The sequence below is a fragment of the Astyanax mexicanus genome, chromosome 24 (genome assembly GCF_023375975.1).
Source record: "Astyanax mexicanus isolate ESR-SI-001 chromosome 24, AstMex3_surface, whole genome shotgun sequence".
In the NCBI taxonomy this organism is placed as follows: domain Eukaryota; kingdom Metazoa; phylum Chordata; class Actinopteri; order Characiformes; family Acestrorhamphidae; genus Astyanax; species Astyanax mexicanus.
The window spans coordinates 12,642,455-12,655,431 of record NC_064431.1 but is presented as its reverse complement, the minus strand read 5'-3'; the positions used below and the strand labels follow the sequence as shown (position 1 = coordinate 12,655,431).

The 12,977-nt window shown below is 39.9% G+C and overlaps 1 protein-coding gene across 2 annotated transcripts in view; it reads left to right on the top strand.

Moving 5' to 3' along the window:
* ippk (inositol 1,3,4,5,6-pentakisphosphate 2-kinase) overlaps nt 1-12,977 on the top strand; it is a 30,451-nt gene that overhangs the window by 12,193 nt on the left and 5,281 nt on the right. The window contains exons 5-12 of one of the 2 annotated variants that reach the window (XM_022682395.2): nt 1,122-1,243; nt 1,535-1,624; nt 3,112-3,170; nt 4,437-4,509; nt 8,011-8,290; nt 8,809-8,944; nt 9,907-10,003; nt 10,085-10,164. In XM_022682395.2, the coding sequence (XP_022538116.1) occupies nt 1,122-1,243; nt 1,535-1,624; nt 3,112-3,170; nt 4,437-4,509; nt 8,011-8,290; nt 8,809-8,944; nt 9,907-10,003; nt 10,085-10,164 (937 nt within the window). Of the gene's footprint in view, nt 1-1,121; nt 1,244-1,534; nt 1,625-3,111; nt 3,171-4,436; nt 4,510-8,010; nt 8,291-8,808; nt 8,945-9,900; nt 10,004-10,084; nt 10,165-12,977 lie in introns of both variants that reach the window. The other variant, XM_022682394.2, reaches the window with a different exon arrangement.

The following is a 12,977-nucleotide window of genomic DNA, read 5'->3' as shown; positions in this document are numbered from 1 at the left end:
GTGAGCTGCTGTACACACACACTGGAGTTGGGCCCAAAAAAATCACCCATGTTCTGTACAAGCCTGATCCCGCCTGTCCCATTAACTGTTATAATGAGCCCGATTTAAAACCAACATTTGTTTAGTAAGTAGACAGTTAAAACTGACCTTTTTCACTACAATTCAAAGTTGTTTGAATGAGTGAAATTTGTTGAGAAACATCTTAATGAACATTGCACTATTACAAACAGCACTGCAGGTCAAGTGTAAAGACTGGTTTATACTGTCTGCATCAAGTGCTGTGTGAAGGGGTACGCATGACCCGCGATGAAGACGTGTTTATGCTCAATTGCAACGCGTATCTGAAATGTCTGTTTTTCTTATTTCTACTGCCAAAAGTTTACATGGTCTTCCCTGGCGGCCCCATTGTGTCTGCCCTTTTGACCCTACTTTTTTCCTTTTTCTTTCTAATTTTCTCCCCAATTTGGAAGGCCAGTTGCTCAACCCGCTCATTAGGACTTTCTCTATCACTAGTAATTCCCCAACACTAGGACATCACGTGGAGTCAGCCACTGCCTCTTTTCTAATTGCTGCTGATTCAGCATCACTGAGGAAAGCACAGCATCCCAACTCTGTTACATCAGCTAACAGACGCCTTGTGCTGACTGACACCACCTTGGGTGTGATGTGAGGAGAGACTTCCAGCTACCCTTTCAGAGAAAACAAGGCAAATTGTGCTCTCTTGCACTCTGGGTGCTGATGTTAAGCAGTGGCGTAGTGCCATAGTCTGCTGGACAACTCGTACCCCTGATTTTTCCCCTTACCTGTTGAGGTTTATGAGGTTCATAGAACAATTTGTCTACTTTGTCGTTTAATACTTTAATAGTTAACAAATTAACTGACCTCCATTACAAGATGATTACTTAATTTTTTTCTAATTCACCTGCAGTTTTGCATTTTTATATATAATATATTAAAGTCTTGTTTCATCACTTTCTTCTCTTTTCTTTCGTCTCGCCACCCACCCCCACCCCACACACAGCTCCTCTTGTACTATGGCTTTTGGCATGTTGGTGTATATTGTACACACTGCTCTGTGCTCTTTAATTCCCACTTTATTTAATACTATATTTCTCTTCTAGAATTGCGTTGTGACAAAGTCATGGACACTTTCAGTGGCTGCGGCCTGTGCCTTCCCAACCTCACCCACCTCTCGCCATGCCACTTTGGAGACCACCGGCCTCCACTGTGTGTAGAAATTAAGGTAAGACACAGAAAATAATACTGTATAAGATAATGAACTTTCTTTACAGTGTCATAACATCATATTGCGAAGCTTTATTACACTCTATGCTTTACACAATGACTGACTTTTTTAAATGACCTGCGCAGGTTGTAACTTTGCTCATTTTGATCTGTGGTATAATGTTGCGTAATCCCAGATGTAATGTCCTGGGAGGACTAACTTTATTGACTCCAGTAAGTAAACACCACCATCCAGTTTATGGTTATTAAACTAAATGTATAATTTTACTCTCTCTTTTGTTTCTGGCAGCCAAAATGTGGTTTTCTACCCTTTTCGAGACATGTTACTAAGGAATGCAAACGGAAAGTTTGCAGATTTTGTATGCATCAACATTTTAAGGTGAGTTCTATTCTTTTTGAAAGCAGACCTGTCACATTAATTACATTATTGACAATTAGTAATTCAATGTTCATTGCCCTTTATTGCGTCATTATGCTGCTACACTTTCCAGTGAGAATATTATGACAACCACCATTTTTCATAGTCTTTGTCTATTTACAGTGTTCATACCCCTTAAATGTTTTCACATTGTGTCAATGTACAACCACAAACGTAATTGTATTTTCTTAGCGCATAATTAAGTTGAACAAAAATAATACATGGTTTAGAAAAGTGTGACTTGCAAAAAAAATTCAACCCTCTTTACTCTGAAACCCCTAAATAAAATATAGTGCAATCAATTGCCTTCAAAAGTCACTTAATTAGTTTAGAGTCCAGCGCTGTGTACTGTATTTTTTGGAGGCGCACCTAAAATTCTTTAATTTTCCTAAAAATCATCAGCATGCCTTATGTATGAATTCTGCTGGTCAGGTTATAAGGAGCAGTAAAGCCACTTCGATGAATTACAGAGTATAAGGGAGCTAGCACTGCTCACCAGGGCTGGCTTTGCTGCTAATTCTAAGCTTACTGTTAATAAATGGAAGCACTTTACACACCCAAATAAACAGTGTTCAGGAGAGAGGTCTGTGTGGAGTAACATTCAGTGCTTGTTTGACATTAAAAGAACGTTTTTCTTTTATTTACAGTTTTGTTTACTTAGGCGTCCCCCCAGCATCACTATTGGAAAGGAAACATGGCGACACCCTTTCTCACTTTGATGTATGCATTCTTACTAGTGCCGTTTAATACGCCTTATAATCTATGTATGAAAATAGACCAGAACATAGACGTTTATTAATAGTGCCCCTAATAATCCAGTGCACTTATAGTCTGAAAAATTTGTTTTAGTACAAATACACTTGGGAAGGCCAACTGTGAAAGGGACAGGGAAGGTGGTCAGAGTTATTGGGAAGATGAATTTAGCCAAATACAGGGCTATCCTGAAGGAAAATCTGTTGGAGGCTGCAAAAGACTTGGAGATTGGGAAGGAGATTCACCTTCCAGCAAGACAATGACCATAAACATACAGCCAGAGCTACAGTGGAATGGTGTAGATCAAGAAATATTTGTGTTTTAATGGTCCTGACCTAAATCCCATTGAGCATCTGTGGCACTGACTGAGCTTGAGTTATTTTGTCAAGAGGTTTTCACTGTCTAACAGGTCTGCAGGGCTAAATAACCTAGTTCATCTGAACAGTTCTCATGTTTGAGAGTTTTACAGATGCGTCTGAGAAGAAGCAATGCTGGTTTGTGTTGGATGATTGGGTGGAATGCAGCGTACTGAAAGGAAAACTCAGGACTCGTGATTTAAATATACTTAATTTGAAGTAAACAACTAACTTGTGACTGCAGTGGGTGGGGCATTTGCGGTGAATGCACTGTGAAATGAGATAAATCAGAATTCAGCTATAGATTAACTTTTTCCTCATTTTTTTCCCCATGTGTAGTTAGCAAACGGGAAGTGGAACAGACTCAGCAGGTATTGTCCGTTGGATCTCTTCTCAGGGTAAGTTAAAGTAAAGTGCCAAAGTCACATCATGTGGGTCTGGAACGAAAAAAAAAAAAGGAACCCACGAACAAAAACTTATAACGAGTTTCCAGATGAATCGCATGCACTAGTGTGTTAACATTGACCCATGAAAGCCCTGTAAAAATATTACCCTACAGTAGTTATATTACTGCACAAGAACCATTATGAAACAGACCTACATTTAATGATCTTGATTACCTTAAAGCATTTATCAAATACAAAGTTACAAAAAAATCCAATCGTTCTTAAACACTGTGTGCACTGGAAGTGTCAATAATAGATTACAGATGGGCAGAACAAAGCCGCGTGTGTTAGAAATGATCCATTAATTTATTATGTCAGTTTCTTCCGGCTTTAATCGCACTTTGTTCCAGACAAAGCTGCTCAGTTCTGTATCAGCTGACTCACCTCTCTCTGTCTGCAGTTTTATGATGGAGCGCTTCGTCCCTCAAACAATCAATGAATGGACTTTAGTCAGGCTGCTATTATTCAACAGTGTAGTAATCTCATCTCGTCTCTCTCTCTCTCTGTCACTCACTTACTCACTCACTCTCTCACTCTCTCTCACTCTCACTCTCTCTCAGTGCAGACGCTGACATGACCCCAAAATCAAATCAAACTTTGTGATGCTATAAATGTGAATACTTTATAGCCCAAATACAAAAATAAAATATAAATATACAGTACTAGTCAAAGTTTAAGAGACACCTCTTCTCATTTAATGTTTTTTCTTTTCCAAAATATATATTTTGACATAGTAAAATATTGTTAATAATGACTACATTAAAGCTATACATGAACACGTGGTATTCTGTAAACAAAGCATTAAACAAACCAGAGTATACTTAAGATTCTTCTAAAGTAGCACAATTTTTTTGAGGACAGATCTGCAGATTTTAATCTCTGTCTTCATATGAGGGAGAGTCACCTGGAATAGTTTTCTCAGCTTCTTGAAGGAGTTCCTGGAGGTGCTGACAAAAAAATGCTGCTTTTTCTTCACGCTGTGAAGCTTCAGCTCATCCTAAATCACCATCTCAGATGATAAGGTTTGGGTCAGGGGATTGTGGAGGAGAACCTTTTTTTTCCCCACAATAAACATAAAAAAATAAAGAATAAAGAAAAGCATTGCATTAAAAGGTGCCTAAACTAAAATTTTAATGGGTTAATCTCTGGGGTGGCAAGCACAAAAATGTAATTTATAATGTAAAGAGTTTTAAAATGTTTTTTTTTTTTCGTTTCTAGGAGCAAACAGCGAATGTTTGTTGCAATCAAGCACTTACTGGAAGAACCACAAAACAACTTGAAAATATTTAAGGTAAGGTAATTAGACTTATAGATATATAATTCTTTAACAACAGTGAGCTTAATATGTTTCACCTCTTTTTCTTTGCGTTTTGCGCTTAGCGTTCCTTTTTTCTTTTTGCAATACTTTCCCTCCTTTGCGTTCCTCCGTTTTGTTTGAGAGTCTTTTTTGACACCTTTTTGTTGTGGGGGCGTGGAGAGAGGAGAGGGGCGTGGCTTATATGGAAAGGTGGGTTATGGAGGATGGTGTCATCAGCTGGAGCTTCTGCTTTCATATGTAATGCTGCAGACCGGCAAGTTCAACCGGCCGCCCTGGCGGATGCTAACCAGGCTGAACAACAGCTATTTATAGTTCATAAGTTAATGCTATTAATTTATTTTACATATACCTAATTACTGAATTATATAATGTTGTAATGAACTGATCTGCTTACTCAGCACTCATTTAGCGAGCTGTAAAATAGAAAGATTTTGAAATCTTTATGTTCTGTAGTGTGTCTGAAGTAGTTCTACCAGACACGCCTACTTGTATTGTGTATCTGTATTGTGATCAGGGCTGGAACTGAGCTGTTCAGAGGGAGTAGATCTCCTTTAACAGGGTTGGGCACCGTTTGGTCAGCAGCTTTAGTGGCGCCCCCAGGTGGCACATAAATGGGTTTACACACACAGTGGTCTGAAAAAGGGCAGCTGACAGTAAAAACTGGGTAATACCTGTAAAAAAAAAAACTGTAGAAAAACTGCAAAAAATCCTCACCTGGCTGCTTTTCTTTTGCTGTCTTTTTTATCTCTGTATTTATTTTTGTTTTGTCTTTTTCTTTCTTTTGTCCTTTCTTTTTCTGCCTGTTTTTCTTATGTTATTTGTCTTTCTTTTGTTTCTCTCTTTCTCTCCTTCCCTTTTTTGTCTTTCGTTCAGGTTTTCTTTTTTTTCTATCTTCCTTTCTTTTGTCTTTCTGTATTTCTTATTTTCTTTTTTGCTGTTCTTCAGTCTTGATGCCTTTTGCTCTTTCTCTTGTTAAATCTTTGTCCTCTGTTGTTTTAAACATTTTACATTTAATCAGGCAAGTCATTACACTGTTGAAGTATAAGTTTCTTTAGGGGTTCTTCTCTAAGGGTTCTTAAAGAAACTTATACTTTTAACAGTGTAGTAAAAACAGTCCAAGTGTGTGTGTATATGTATGCATGTGAGAGAGGAGCTATTCTTTGGAAGGTCTCATTCCATCGGTTTTTCATGTATTGTAAAATGTCTAGTTGTGGTCTCTACAGGTGCTGGTCAACGAATTAGAATAATTTGAAATAGTGCAATCATGAAATTCTTTGAATGCATTTTTTGTGCAGAAAGCAAATCAGGTGTTCACCGCACCTGTCCTACTCATTAGACTAATCACAGAACTCGTTACCTGGAAAAATTTGCTCATCTGAGCTTTCCAAAAGGCCCATTTAGGCCATTTAACTGTGACACTGTTGTTTTATTGAATTAGAATAATGGAGAAACCGTTTCATTGAATTAGAATAAATGCTCGAATTTTTGTTTTCTGTGAAGAGTGTTCACTGTGCAGTATAAAGTCAGGGTTGAGTAGAATTTCTAAGTTGTAAAATCAATCATGGGTAAGCAGCGCGACCTCTCAACCGGAATAGTGGCTCAAATTCAAGCCCTTCGCCAACAAGGCTTGACCCAAACTAAAATTGCTGAGCAGCTCGGCATCAGCCAGTCTTCCGTCTGCAAAGCTCTCAAGAAAAACTGCAGCAAGCGCACCAACTGTTCCGGCGTCCGAAAAACTTCTGCTCGCGACAACAAGCAGCTGAGAAAGATCGCAGTCAGCAACCGGTTCAAGTCCACTTCCGAGCTCACCGACTTGTGGAACAAGCAGACCGGCGCTGTCGTCTCCAGATCAACCACTTACCGTCGTCTGCGCGAACTCGGCTTCAAATCTCGCGTTCCAGCAGTAAAACCGATGCTGAACAAGAAACAAATGGAGAAACGGCTGAAGTGGGCCAAAGAACACGGCGAGTGGACTGCTGAAGACTGGCAGAAAGTGGTCTTCAGTGACGAATCACGCTTCTGCATCTCCTTCGGTGACCAAGGTCCTCGTGTCTGGCGTCGTGGTGGCGAAACCTACAACCACGAGTGCGTGAAAAGATCCGTCAAGTTTCCCCAGAGCGTTATGGTCTGGGGATGCATGTCCGCTCGAGGTGTAGGGAAACTCTGCTTCCTCAAGAAGACTGTCAATGCTGCCGTATATCAAGATGTTCTGGAAACGTTCCTGATTCCGACTGTTGAGGAACAGTTTGGCGAAGAAGACTTCATATTTCAACAGGATCTTGCACCGGCTCATGCGGCAAAGTCGACCAAAGATTGGTTCACTAAAAAACAGCTTGAAGTTTTGGCATGGCCGGCCAACTCGCCTGACCTCAATGTCATTGAAAACCTTTGGGCCATCGTCAAGCGGAAAATTCGCGACAGAAAGCCTACTACGCTGGACCAACTGAAGCAGAACATCGCCACTGCCTGGGAAGCTGTGAGTGCGGAAACTTGCGACAAGCTGGTCAAATCGATGCCGCGGAGACTTCAGGCAGTCATACAAGCCAAGGGGGCAGCCACAAAATACTGAGAAAGTGATGATTGTAATTATAATAAAAATTATTCTAATTCAATGAAACGGTTTCTTCATTATTCTAATTCAATAAAACAACAGTGTCACAGTTAAATGGCCTAAATGGCCTAAATGGGCCTTTTGGAAAGCTCAGCTGAGCAAATTTTTTTCCAGGTAACGAGTTCTGTGATTAGTCTAACGAGTAGGACAGGTGCGGTGAACACCTGATTTGCTTTCTGCACAAGAAATGCATTCAAAGTATTTCATGATTGCACTATTTCAAATTATTCTAATTCGTTGACCAGCACCTGTAGAATAAATGAATGCCATGGGAGCTGTTTTTTGTGAAAAAAGTGCTCCGGTAATCCATTATATCGCTGCTTTAGTCCTGTGGAGGACTAGAGGGGAGAACTGAGGATTTCGGCTCTTGCTTATGAATATTTTTAGCATATCGCCTCTAATTGGCTAAGAGCACTGCGAGGCAGCGAGACAAACAACAGTTTTAAAATAAAGACATTTTTACACTAATAACAGTCTTTGCAATCCACCGGAGATCCTATGTAAATCTACTTACTTACACAGAGGTGAATAGTCCAGGTCCAGAAAGTAAAAATCCCCCCCGGGGTTTTGTTGGCTGAGCTGCAGCAGAGCCAGGGTGGATTTTTACTTTAAATAGTGTAAACAGAACTGTTTTGAAAATACACCTATCTATTTCAAATGTACTTCGCTGGCTGTTTCATCGACAAATTCTAACCATTTTGTTCCTTACATCTGAATTACTGAGCAAGGCATAGCAGATTAACCTATTGTATTTCACAAAGAACTAGAAAAAGTTTTTTTTTTTTTGAGGACGGACACCTTTTAAGCGTACCTGTTTTTTGCTGTTAGAGCATGTTCTACACCGTTCTGTGTTTGTGTTTTAGGGTGGAGAGTTGATATACAGCTGTAAAGACGATGCCAAGCAGCAGCCAGACCTGAACGAGCTGGTACAGCACCTGTGGCCCTACTTCCACCACAGCAACGGCCTTTATAACGGGCACCAGTCCAGTAAAGCAGTCTTTAACGAGTTCATTCAGGTGATCTGCGGCGCTCTGCTGGGCAGTGGGGACTCCAGTCGCTCGGGGGAACCCAGGAAGGTGCAGTTGGCTGAGAGCAGGTCGGTGTGTGAGGCCAGTCCTCTTCACAGAGAACTACTGCGTAGCGGTGAGCATTCAAGCGTCTCTGTTATGAGTTTTTTTTAAGTTAGTATAGGGATAGTTCGACCTGTGTTTTCCTTTTTTCTAAGAGCATAATCACTGGATTATTATTCATATGAAATTAGTTTATTGTATAAGGGGGTAATGTAAATATTATTATAGAAACTGCTATCAGTATCTGCATCAATAAATATTACAGAAGCATTTACCTGCTATAATCTCTGCTCATTTCAGTCCTGGGCAAAATAAAATAAGTATTTACATGGGTGTCCCTGAAAAAAGATTTTGTTTTGGGTAAATTTTTATTTATTAATTGATGTTTTCATCCAAGATTACTGATTATTATTTTTTTTAATGGCAAAAAGTAGAATTCTTTTTGTCCAACTGTGACGATATATTCCAGGTTTAAATGTTGTCTGTAATCTCTTGGCTAAACACATCTAGAGAAAACACATTATACAGTAAAATGAAAAATTACAGAATTGATGCATAACTGGTGCTGCTGTCCTTTGTATGTATTTGCAGGCAATCATGGTCTGCCCAAAGACTCTGTCCTTGCGAAAATCCTACAGGTTCAGATGTTGGACAACCTGGATATTGAAGGAGTTTACCCGCTATACAAGAGAGTGGAGCAGTATCTGGAGGAGTTTCCTAAAGAGAGGTGTGTGTGTGTGTAGTGTGTGTGTGTGTGTTTGTGTGTGTGTGGTATGAATGAGAGATTTTAATTCTTTATTGGTTTCAGTAAGCAGTGTGTATTAATCCCACATGAAAGGACACTAAGAACATTGAAAACTACAAGTATAAATAAATAATGTCCAGTTTGTTACAAATTGTTTATTTCTTCACTCACATTTTATTGTGGCCATTGTTATACATTCAGAATTATCCTTAGTATAAAAACAAAGCAACTACATCCAGAAATGTAATTTTTGGCAACTTAATTTGTCGTATACATTAATGATTTATTTATATATTTTTTTAATAAGGGTCTCGCAACCAAAAGTATACAGAAAGTAGAAGTTGTTATGGCCTGTCTCCACACTTGAACAAAAGGATAGACTTAGAGCTGCTAATTACTTTTTTTTTAAAGTAAAAAAGTTGTTTACTTCGGCGCCACCCCCAGCGGCAAGACCTGCGGATTTACAATGGTCCCCTATTTTACAATCAGTGTAAAATAACCTATATTAACTGGAAATTATATACAATTAAGTTTTTATTTTAATAACAATTCTTAAGCTGATATTGGTGGCTTATGATGTGTGTAATAATGAGTATTTTCGAGAATTTTATTTGTGGGACCACATTGAGCCTGAGGATAAACGTTAGTAAATTTTAAAGTAACAGGAGGGTTAAAAAGAGATTTGTTTTTTGAAGTGTCATTAAAAGGTTAATTTTTAGGTCACCATTACTGAAATGGAGTTTTGTGAGCACTAGGTGGCACAAATGCACAAGCTGAAACCTGCAGGTTCAGTGATATTAGAAGCTGTAATTTCCAATAGGTGTTGAGGTATGCATGGTAACTTCATGCCCTCAGCTTCAAATGCACCATGCTTTATTACCAAGCACTGTCCAGTGATAAAAATCCTCTGAATTTAACACAATAAATCTTTGTGGCAGGAACAGACTACAGGTAGACGGCCCATATGATGAAGGTTTCCTGGAGAAGGTGAAAACCTGTCCGTCTGAAGATGATGGCTCCATAGAATACGCTGTTGGAAAGGTGAGTGTGAGAAAGTCAATATAAGGCATTTAAAGAGTGTATATGATCAGTTTTTACTGACTCCAATCTGTGGACCTCCAGGTTCTCCAGTACAGAGTCGCGATGACGGCCAAGGACTGCTCCATCATGATCACGTTCGCTCCATGTGGAGAAGATGAGAAGTAAGTGTTGTATTGTAAGAGTTCTGCACAGCGTAATGTGTAGTTTGTTAACTGGCGCTGCATTATTGGCTTTTAACCCAATTCTGAATATTGTTACCAAATTCAAAATTTAATCAGATGAATTCAGGGAGCAGCTCATTCAATTTTTGTTGTTTATTTTAATAAAGAGGGCACATGACTTTAAAAATAAGATAATAACAATCATGATACAACAAATGACAAAACAATTGTATACCTGTTATTAACATTTTGTCCTATAAATCAGGTCAGAACTGGTTCTAGGGAACATAAAACATTCATTCCAGCATGCAAATGGGCAAATCGTTGGAACAGAGCTGCAAAAGCAAATAATACATTTTAAAAGAAACTGTACAAAGTTGAATGTGCTGACGACAAAATCACACAAAAATCATCAATGGAAATCAATTTTGTTAACCAATGGAGGCCTGGATTTGGAGTCACACACAAAATTAAAGTGAAAAAACACACTACAGGCTGATCCAACTTTGATGTCCTTAAAACAAGTTAAAATGAGGCTCAGTAGTGTGTGTGGCCTCCATGTGCCTGTATGATCTCCCTACAACACCTGGGCTGGTCCTGATGAGGCGGCAGATGTTCTCCTGAGGAATCTCCTCCCAGACCTGAATTAAAGCTTCATTCAACTCCTGGACAGTCTGTGGTACAATGTGGTGTTAGTGGATGAAACGAGACATGATGTTCCAGATGTGCTGGATTAGATTCAGGTCTGGGGAACGGGCAGGTCAGTCCATAGCTTCAATGGCTTCATCATGCAGGAGCTGCTGACACACTTCAGCTACATGAGGCCTAGCATTGTCCTGCATCAGAAGGAACCCAGGGCCCACCGCACCAGCATATGATCTCACAATGGGACTGAGGATCTCATCTCGGTACCTAATGGTAGTCAGGGTACCTCTGGTGAGCACATGAAGGTCTGTGCAGGACGTCATATTGGAGGATGTTGCAGCAGCAGAATGTTCTCTGCGGAGTCTCCAGACTCACGTCTGTCACACGGGCTCAGTGTGAACCTGCTCTCATCCATGAAGAGCACAGGGCGCCAGTGGTGAGTTTGCCAATCTTGGTGTTCTCAGTCAAATGGCAGTCACCCTGCTTGGTGTTGGGCAGTAAGCACAAGCCCCACTTGTAGACATCGGGCCCTCATGGAGTCTGTTTCTGCAAGTTTTTGTGCAGACACATGCACGTTTGTGGCCTGCTGGAAATAATTTTGCAGGGCTTTTGCACTGCTCCTCCTTCTTCCTTGCATAAAGGAGGAGATGGAGGCTCTGGCTCAGGTTGTTGCCCTCCTACAGCCCCCTCCATGTCTCCTGGTGTAGTGGCCCTGTCTTCTGGTATCTGACACACAACAAACCTTCTTACCACAGCTCACATGTGAAATCCTGGATGAGCTGCACTATCTGAGCAGCTTCTGTGGGTTTTAGAGTCCGTCTCATGCTACCACGAGTTTGAAAGCACCACCAACATTCAAAACTGACCAAAACATGAGCCAGAAAGCATATGCACTGAGAAGTGGTCTGTGGTCACCACCTGCAGAACCACTCCTTTATCAAATGTGTCTTGCTAATTGCCAATAATTTCCACCTGTTGCACAACATGTGAAATCGATTGTCAATCAGTGTTGCTTCCTAAGTGATTTCACAAAAGTTTGATTCACTTGGAGTTCTATTGTGGTGTTTAATTTTTTTGGAGCAGTGTAGTTTAATCTCCAGTCATAATCCAGCACTCCTATATTCTGTAAATAAGGTGAAATGAACAGACACACATTCACACACTGTCCTGTAATGATGCTCTCAGGATGTTCAGAATGTGTCATTTGAACTTTATAAGTTAAAGTGAAGGACAGACAGAGTGCTGTAAGGAAATTTACACAGCCTTTAAAGGGGTTGTGACACATACACCACCTTTTTTCACGTTCTTTTTAGGGTTAATTTAAAAATATTGTTAAAGGCTTTCAGCTCTTTAAATGCTAAAGGCCTGTATGTGGGCCCAGCTCCTTACCCCAAGGTGATGACAAATTGCATATTATTTTTACAGAACAGTTTCTTGTAGCTATATAATAATTCACAGTAGATATGGAAAAAAATAAATAATAATAGATACTTAATCACTTATAGAAAATGTTAAATAATATATAGTTTACAATTAGTCAGTAGCTAAAAGCATTTAATTTTCAGCCAAACACCCCGCCCCACCTAGTTTTATGCTTTAGTCATATGGGAATTATTTTGTGCTCATGGCCGCTTGTTCTGTTGTGCAGTTTATCAAGTGTCCAGTTAGCAACGATGCTAACCCCCCTAGCAACCTATTAAGCCATCCGCTACATTCATTCATGCTTTATTTTTCTCTAAATTGTCACCTCGCACAGTCACTGTGCTGAAGGCTTTAAGGCACACTCACTCTATCTAACATTTTGATGATCTCAAGACTTTTGTGACTGATTAAACAAAAGTTAACCTATTTGGAAGGTGTGTGTCCCGTTACATCTGGCGTAAAAGTAACAGCACATTTCAGGAAAAGATCATACATACAGTAAAACATGGTGGTGATAGTGTAATGGTCTGGGGCTGTTTTGCTGCTTTAGGACCTGGAAGATTGCTGTGATAAATGGAACCATTAATTCTGGTTTCTACCAAAAAGCCCTGAAGGAGAATGTCTGGCAATCTGTTCGTGACCTAAAGCTCAGGTGTACTTGGGTTTTGCAGCAGGACAGTGATCCAGAACACACCAGCAAGTTCACATGGCATGACCTTAAAGAGGTGGTTCATGCTCGGAATTAC